This window comes from Olea europaea, chromosome 14 (genome assembly GCF_002742605.1).
Source record: "Olea europaea var. sylvestris chromosome 14, O_europaea_v1, whole genome shotgun sequence".
In the NCBI taxonomy this organism is placed as follows: Eukaryota; Viridiplantae; Streptophyta; class Magnoliopsida; order Lamiales; family Oleaceae; genus Olea; species Olea europaea.
In genome coordinates this window covers 15,240,757-15,249,394 of record NC_036250.1, presented here as the reverse complement: position 1 = coordinate 15,249,394, position 8,638 = coordinate 15,240,757, and the positions used below count along the sequence as shown (strand labels likewise).

Here is an 8,638-nt window from a genome sequence, read left to right as displayed (position 1 = left end):
ATTTAACATATCACTGCCACACATCGCCACACCTAATCACCCGCACACAATCGCCACACCACACAGATCCCCACACACTACCACACACCCCTACAGCAACACCGCCACACCACTGCCACACCACACACACACCGCCACAGAATGGAGCCACCACCACCGCCGAAACCACCACTGGCTTTGACGATTCCGACCGCACAGATCTACCACCACACCACATCCTCCACCAAACGCCATCGCACTGAAAGTTCAGCCGCATCCACACAAGATTAGCGACTACTGCATTTTCTTCATGGAAGAGAGAGAGAGAGAGTATTGGGAATTAATTAGGGTTTATGTGTGTAATGGAGTATATATATTTAGTAAAAATATTTATTTTAAAAAAATATTAATTAAAATAAAACCTCTAATTTTTGAAAGATTAAACTATCAATCTTATTTTAGAATTGTGAATTTTAAAAATAGGGAATTGTGTAATATCCATTTTGAAAATGTTATTTTAAATAATTGTGGTGTGTAATTTCCACGTGTAAAATAGGTTGGAAATCAACAGCCCGGTCCACTACAGCGACGGCCAGAGCCCAAGACTACTAATTTCGGTTGTTGAAAGTTGAACACCTACCGCCACCCCATCCCGGTCCCCACGCACATATGCACAAATGATACGATTCATATCACTGCTTTAAAATTATCTAAAAATTCTTTCAGCTACCCAGTTTCTCCATCTCTCTGTGGCAAGTCAATTTCACACCTGCCGAAATACAGTATCAGAATCAAAATCCAAATCCAGCAAAACAAAGAAAATAGGTTCCTTTTGCTGTTTTTTTGTAATATATATTACCTACTCTTACCTATATTATATGATTAACTTCATTTTTCAGTATCACCGTACTGGTTTTGGTTTCTTCTTTTAATTGTATTCAGTTTGCTGTTTTTAGTAGGTAAGAATATGTTTTTGATCCTGTTGTTCATCGATTCCTTTTCACTTCTGATATGTTTCCACGATCAAGTCAAATAATTAGTAAATTTTTACGCATTTTTATCTGAAATTTACTGATAGATGTTACTGAAAAATCATTAGTTATTTGTTGATTTAAATATTGAATAATTTATGAAGTAACTACGGACAAAATTTATTCATTATCAAGGCTTTCATTGTTAGTACTAGCTTTTATTGGTGGTACTGTGTGCAGATCAGGAGCTTTACCCTGGTCATATTTGAGTGAGCTGACGTGAGAGTACAATTTTTGTTTCCAGAGTTTTGAAAAATGGCATCAGGGGAATGGCACTGTGAGAAACGAGATCTTCTAAAGAACGAATCTTTTACGAAAGAGAGTGGTAATGTGCCGGAAACTGGGTGTCTCTCCATCATTGTTCTCGGTGCTTCGGGTGATCTTGCCAAGAAAAAGACTTTTCCTGCGCTTTTTAACCTTTATCGTCAGGTTTGATTTGAAATTTTGTTTGCTTTTATTTTTCTCATGACTATTTTAGATACTTTGTGAGCATGTCATTTGATCTACTGAATTGACAAGTGTACGAGTTCAAGAGCAGTTAGGTAAGTAGATTAATTTAAATTATAAGCTAATAAATCAATAAAACGAACCCTGTGGTTGATTCTGGTGTTAAATTGTCCACTTCTTGTGAATGATGAGCATTCAGTAAATGGCCTTCACATGTGCATTTTGTCGGGATTTGTATTTTTGATACTTGATAAGAGTCTTAGTGGAAGCTTAATACAAGAATCTTTTAAATTCAAAGTTTTGTTCATGTTCTAATCTTGGATTTGGTTTGCGTACCGTGTAGGGATTTTTGCAATCAAACGAAGTTCACATTTTTGGCTATGCGAGGACCAAAATTTCAGATGATGAATTAAGAAATCGTATACGAGGGTGAGGTTTTTGTTTTCCTCCTCAATAAAATCAGAAAGACATCTGATGTTCTATTTTTTTGGCTTGTATCCTTCACAGAAATAAAGATGTTTCTGCTATAATTATTATGTTCATGGTTGAAATATGCTATTTCTTTCTGTGGGTAATGCACATGTTGACTTCCTGGTATCCATTGACCTTTTAATTAATGATTGTAGGTACCTTTCTACAGGAAATGAAGGCTCAGAAGACGTGTCGAAGTTTCTTCAGTTGGTTAGTACATGGCCTGAACTTATAATTCCTTGTTTTTTAACTTTTGGCAGGTGAGGTAAATATGCTGATTTGTTATGGCTCATGTAGATTAAATATGTATGTGGCTCTTATGATGCTGAGGAGGGATTTCTGGCATTGGACAAGGCAATATCTGAGCATGAAACATCAAAAAACAGCTCAGAGGGATCGTCTAGAAGGCTCTTCTACCTCGCACTTCCTCCGTCAGTATATCCTCAAGTCTGCAAAATGATCAAGAATTATTGCACAAATAAATGTATGTATTCTGATCAGAATCAGTTTTAATAAGGCTGATTCTATCAATTGCAGGTCTTTTAATACTCTTCTAAAGGTCCATGTTTATTATCATGTTTAAATTTGTATTTTGGATGATGATAACCCTATAAGCACCTATATGAAAAACCTATTGTGCATAATGGCAGATTTCCCCCTAATATATATTTAAAATGATCTTCTAAGCATAGATGACATGGCACATCAATTCATTGGTGGATAGGTTTATGGTGGGTCTCAATATTTGAATTAAATTTGTTATCCATCAATGATTTATGAACTCTTTATTACATAACTTTCCAGCTGATCTCGGTGGATGGACCCGTATTGTTGTTGAGAAGCCCTTTGGCAAGGATTTGGCTTCAGCTGAGGAACTAAGCTCTCAGATTGGAGAATTATTTGATGAACCACAGATTTATCGCATAGATCACTATTTGGGCAAGGAATTGGTCCAGAACTTGGTAATACACATTGCAATAGTTTTCTTATTTTTTGGTCCAGTTATATGAAATGTATTTTTTATTCAATCTCTGGGAAATTATTACAGTTGGTACTTCGTTTTGCGAATCGCTTCTTTTTGCCACTCTGGAATCGTGACAATATTGATAACGTACAGGTTGGTTCTCTCTCTCTTTCTCTCGTATATATACTATTAGTCATTTCCAATGGTATATGTTTTATGAAATATTTAATCACACAAACGAAAATACCTAAATTTATAGTTATTCAAGCCCAATGATCTGGATGGAACAGATTTTCGTTTCTATGGAAGTAGCACTTTAATCACAAAGTATCCAACGAGAAGAAGTCCATCTTTATTGCCGAACATATATACAGATTTTTACTCAAATGAGAGAATTATTTGCACGGGAAAATAGATGGAGTAGAAAGAGATATAATTCTGTAATACTACATTCTGAAATGTCATATATATAGCCTTGGGATCTGACCTTTCTTCCATGGGCCATTGTGAAGTCATAAAATTGAAAGGGGCAACTTATAGAAGGACATAACTTTTGAGTCAAAAGTCTTTCTACATCTAAAAGATACAACATTTTATCCATATGATAGTTGGATTTTCAAATTTAAATTTATTCCTTCTTTATTCTCCTTTCCTTCTTCTCCCTCTCCATCTCCTTTTTCCTAATAAGAATGAAGACAATTTCTTCATTCAAATCTGCTTTCCTTGTTAAAATTTTTCTCAAGTTCTGATGATTACCCAATTCTCTTTTCTTTCGCTACAGATTGTCTTCAGAGAAGATTTTGGAACCGAAGGTCGTGGTGGATATTTTGATCAATATGGGTAGGTTCTACGGGCGCACTTTGGAGCTTTTCTGCCTGTGTCATGAAAGTAGTCCTTATATTTCTCTAGCTTTTGCAAGAGATGTGATTCTTAACTAGCGTATTGCTGGAGAAGTAGTGCTTTCTTTCACTTCATTTAGCTAGTTTTGATTCGCTTGTAAAATTTATAAATCTTGTCAATCTTCTCTTTCCTTTGCAGAATTATCAGGGACATCATTCAAAATCACCTCTTGCAGGTGAGCCTTGCATTAAGTTTGAATAGGTCATATAAGAATAACAATTTATTTTGCTACTAAATTGGTCATTGCTAAAATCTCGTAAAGTGTACAAGTTATTTAATGGAAACTCATTCAAAAACCTTAATCTAATTTGTCCTTTTCATATACCCCTTTTCTATGTGAGCTATGATGCATGGACACTCCTATTGGGCTGCATGGCCGCGTCCTGTCTGACACTTTCATGTCGTGTTGTGTCCATCAAAGACACACTTCTGCTATATGTATTTTTCCTTCCCTGGCAGTGTAGTATCAAGTTTAACTTAAAAGTTATTTTATTATAACAAATAGCTACTTGACCAATTGAAAAAGATTTCATGAACAAAAATCAAAACTAAGAAAATGGTTTATTTTATAAAAGTATAAACATAAAGATAAATATATAAATCTAGAATTTAGAGAATTTAAATTAATGTGTCCTTGACGTGTCCATGTCATGTTTTTGGAAAATCACTTGTCGGTGTGTTCGCGTCGTGTTGTGTCGTATACACGTGTCCATGTCCATGCAACTTAGTATGTGAAAATGGGTTGACAGGATAGTTGTAATAATGGTTCCAAATGTGAACTTTTGCATGTGTTTTGATCATCTTCCTTCTCGATGTATGACCGCCATATGTAATTTGTACTAGGTGATAAGATGCTCAGCATTTTATTAGCACCTAAGTTGTATGCTGAATATCCCTCACGTTCTGTGTTCTTTACAAACCTGCAGGTTCTTTGCCTAGTTGCTATGGAGAAGCCCATTTCTCTGAAGCCCGAGAATATAAGAGACGAGAAAGTTAAGGTAAATATAGGATTTCCAGTATGAGATTTGTTTTGGTGTGATATAGTTTAAAAGAAAATATTATCTGCCTTATATGGATTCTATATAAACATAAAATTCTCTGCCATGGTTTCTGCATTCTTTTGAAGTTGCCTTGACCATGCACTAGCTTTCATAGTTTCTCTCTCATTTAGTTTAAACTCAGGTTCTCCAATCAGTGGTTCCGATCAAAGATGAAGAGGTGGTTCTTGGACAATATGATGGTTATAGGGATGACCCGACAGTTCCCGACAACTCAAACACCCCTACTTTTGCAACTATGGTTCTTAGAATACATAATGAAAGATGGGAAGGTGAGATGGAATATCAACTCTTTTGGCATGTTTGGTCAGGGATTTGGATGCTACCAGACAACATGAAGAAAGAACATAAAGCTAAATTTTTATTTTTTATATGTTCTTGTCAAGTATTGTGTACCATATATGTATTTTAGGCCTTAATATTTACTATAGTAGAGCAGAATAGGGGTATCCATGTAGCCAAGCGATAATGAGGCTCAGTTCTGTCCACTTGAAGAGCTGTAAACTATTTTCACATTGAGGGAGGAAAAGAAAAAGAACAGGGAATACTTTTGTTTTGTCTAGTGAGAATTGCGTGTGCGAACTTTGAAGTAAGTATGGTCTGACGTGAAATTGAAATTACTTGTTGTAGGTGTACCTTTTATACTTAAGGCAGGCAAGGCCCTAAACTCGAGAAAAGCAGAGATTCGGGTACAATTTAAAGATGTTCCGGGTGACATTTTCAAATGTATGTACTACAACTCTTAATCACGAATAATGTTTTTATTTATATAAATTTATTTCCTTAGTTCCAAATTTATGCACATAAGCTAATAAGCAACATATATCATGATAAGCATGTACTTGGTAACTTTACTGAGAGTAAAAGATTTTTCATGGTAAATTACCATCACAAGTCCCTGTTGTTGTCTAACTTGCTCTCTCTGTCCAATTTTCGTTTATCAATTTGATCAATAAGATAATTTGATCAATAAGAGATTTTTTCCAGCACATTTTCGATTGTACAGCACTTGATGCAATATAATTTATTTAGGTAAAAAGCAAGGGAGAAATGAATTTGTAATACGTCTGCAACCTTCAGAGGCCATTTACATGAAACTTACGGTAAGAATAATTACACAGTGTTATTTCCCTTAAGCCATTAGCTCATTGGGTTATCATCTGATTTTATTTCTCTTGCAAAACAATTGTCACAATTTATTATAAGAAATGGCAAAATTTCAACCCCAAGGAATGGTTTCTAGGTCAATGTAAAACTGGTCATCACAAGATTAAACACGTAATTTTCTGGTGGTCTAAGCTTTGCTATCTCCTAAAACAAGGGCGTATTGTCTTGTATTTTTAAGACTGGCAAATTCTTGAATGCTATTTTTTTAAAAGAAAAAACATATCCTATCTAGGTCAGTTGTCTCAATAATTTATGATTATAATCCAATTTTTTTGTTGACATTTCGGATGCTTTTTGAGATATATTTTGTATTGATAAATTATATAATATCATGTACATGTGTTGTACTGTTGCTCTTTAGTGGTATTTTAAGTTGGAAGGCCATGTCTTTAGTTAAACTAAAGGGACATGGCAGTCTAGTTATCGACGAGCCAAGCTTCTAACTAGGCTATGAAGTCAGCTTCTTCCTTTTTCGAATTTACGGACACGGATAGAATGATCAAATTGTAAAAACTGTTTTAAGTTCAGTAACCAATGTAAAATAAAGTTCAAGTTCAGTCACCAACTTCGTACAAAATGAAGTTTAGTACTAACTAAAATTTCACCTCAAATCCAGTGACCACACACTTCAAACTCCACATATAAGGTTAAATATTTATAATGCTAGTGTAAAACATGCCTTCTCTTATTTCCTTTTCTCAGTTCTTTCTATATATGCTGTTATAAAAGTTTATAGATGCCTGTCCATGAAGCTTGAAGTCAAATTTGTGTTAATGGTTATTTCTAGTGAACTGAATGCTGTTTCTCCAATTTTTTCCCATTCTACCTGTGATGTTATTTGTCCCCTGTTTGACAGCCATTTTTTTTGCGTAGAATGGGTTATTGAATATTAAATTTTTGCAGAATGTGTGGTTAAAAAGTAGGAAAAAATTTTGGGTTTATATTAAGAATGTGTTTGATTGTCAATATTTTACATGGAAAATGTATTTTTTCCAGCCAAATTCCCATTTTTGTGTTGTTTGACTGACATTTTTACCATGGAATATATTTTTCTACTTTTGGTCATGTGACCATATTTTCCTCAAAATTAAGGAAAATATTTTCTTTAGAGGAGTAGAATTTTATTATCAGGAAATTCACTCTCTTTCTCTCTCTCTCATTACCTATCAATAAAAATCGGACAAGTATAATATTTTTTATGTTAAAAATTAAATTAATCAAACTCATTTAATTGACAATTTCATGCAAATAAGTTCTAAACAATTGGATTATATATAATTTATTTTTCTTCCATGCAAATTCTATGTTTGCAATCAAATGCACCCTAAGAATAATTTTATTGTGATAACATGTGGTTGAAAATGAGTACGAGAAAAAAAGAGTTTGAAAAAACAGTTGTCAAACGGGGCTAAGTTGTGATTAGAAATTTAATTTGTAACATAATCTCATTAATGCTACTCACTGACTTGATCCCTGTGGTTTTTGCTTGAATGTTGACACGATTCATTCCTGTCATGTAGGTCAAGCAGCCTGGGCTGGATATGTCGACTGCTCAGAGTGAACTAGATTTGTCATACCGACAACGGTATCAGGGGGTTGTCATTCCCGAGGCTTATGAACGTCTAATTCTTGACACGTATGATTACTTTTCTGTACATTGTTTTTTTTTTTTCTTCTGACTTTGTTGAAGTCCTTTTCTTGAATATTATGGAAGCTCTGTCCGAGGAATAACGATATAGAGAAATTTATATTCCTAAAGTCAAAGCATTAAAGATAAGAGGAGGGTTAAAACAGTGCGTCAATATAGCAAAGTTAACTTTCTAGCGATGTGTACCATTTCCAATAGCAAGATTCGTCATTTTTTTTTTTTTGCAGAATCCGTGGTGATCAGCAGCATTTTGTTCGTAGAGACGAGCTTAAGGTATTGCCATAATCATTCAACAAATACTTCTCTAAACTTTTTGTCATCAAACGTGTTAATGATTCCTCTTGGACAATCTTCAGGCTGCCTGGGAGATTTTCACACCTCTTTTGCACCAAATAGACAATGGTGAGTTTAAGCCAATTTCATATAAGCCGGGCAGCAGAGGCCCAGCAGAAGCAGACGAGTTGCTGGAAAGGGCTGGTTATGTTCAAACACATGGCTACATTTGGATCCCCCCGACCTTGTAAACAAATGAGATATTCGACTTGCTGCTTATATATTACCGTTGTCTGGGATTATCGGGTAATGCAACTATAGCCTATTTTCGTAATCTTCCTCCCTGTGTGTAATTTTCCAGCAAAGGTGTGTCTTGTAATATCGAGAAATATGTAATGTGCAATTATCAAAAACTTAAATATGATAAACTCTGCGTTTTAGAGCCCAATAAAAGTGAAATATTTGAAATGTCTACGCTTTTTTGACATGAAGTTGTGATTTAGCTTTGCTATGCATGCTGCTGGCAATTGTAGCAAGGCAAACTTGCTTTTAAGTATTTATTTTATCGACGAAGCTTTCGAAGTTATTTTGTCGAAGAGTACGAAATAGTTTCTTATTTTTAACTTGGACTGGTAAGAAAATAATTACTTAAAAGTGAACTGATTTATATGTAAATTTTTTTAGGCGCTTCCATTTAACA

The 8,638-nt window shown here is 34.6% G+C and overlaps 1 protein-coding gene across 3 annotated transcripts; it reads left to right on the top strand.

The window, feature by feature from the left end:
- The first annotated feature begins 652 nt into the window (after nucleotides 1–652).
- LOC111409286 (glucose-6-phosphate 1-dehydrogenase, cytoplasmic isoform) lies at nucleotides 653–8,410 on the top strand. 3 transcript variants are annotated; one of them, XM_023039305.1, is made up of 16 exons: nucleotides 653–804; nucleotides 1,255–1,439; nucleotides 1,801–1,886; nucleotides 2,084–2,138; nucleotides 2,226–2,412; nucleotides 2,733–2,890; nucleotides 2,977–3,045; nucleotides 3,674–3,732; nucleotides 3,931–3,967; nucleotides 4,719–4,790; nucleotides 4,975–5,122; nucleotides 5,481–5,576; nucleotides 5,883–5,953; nucleotides 7,538–7,653; nucleotides 7,893–7,938; nucleotides 8,022–8,410. In XM_023039305.1, the coding sequence occupies exons 2-16, from the start codon at nucleotides 1,266–1,268 to the stop codon at nucleotides 8,187–8,189; spliced, it is 1,542 nt and encodes a 513-aa protein (XP_022895073.1). In that variant the 5' UTR covers nucleotides 653–804; nucleotides 1,255–1,265; the 3' UTR covers nucleotides 8,190–8,410. The 3 variants fall into 3 exon arrangements, with proteins under 3 accessions (XP_022895073.1, XP_022895076.1, XP_022895074.1); XM_023039308.1 differs by lacking the exon at nucleotides 653–804 and adding an exon at nucleotides 858–938; XM_023039306.1 differs by lacking the exon at nucleotides 653–804 and having other exon boundaries at nucleotides 1,236–1,439.
- Nucleotides 8,411–8,638: the final 228 nt, after the last annotated feature.

Coding starts and splice junctions, on each gene's coding strand:
- LOC111409286 (XM_023039305.1), top strand. CDS start 1,266: ATGGCATCAGGGGAATGGCACTGTGAGAAACGAGATCTTCTAAAGAAC. Junction 2,891..2,976: donor AGGAATTGGTCCAGAACTTG/GTAATACACATT, acceptor AAATTATTACAG/TTGGTACTTCGTTTTGCGAA. Junction 4,791..4,974: donor TAAGAGACGAGAAAGTTAAG/GTAAATATAGGA, acceptor GTTTAAACTCAG/GTTCTCCAATCAGTGGTTCC.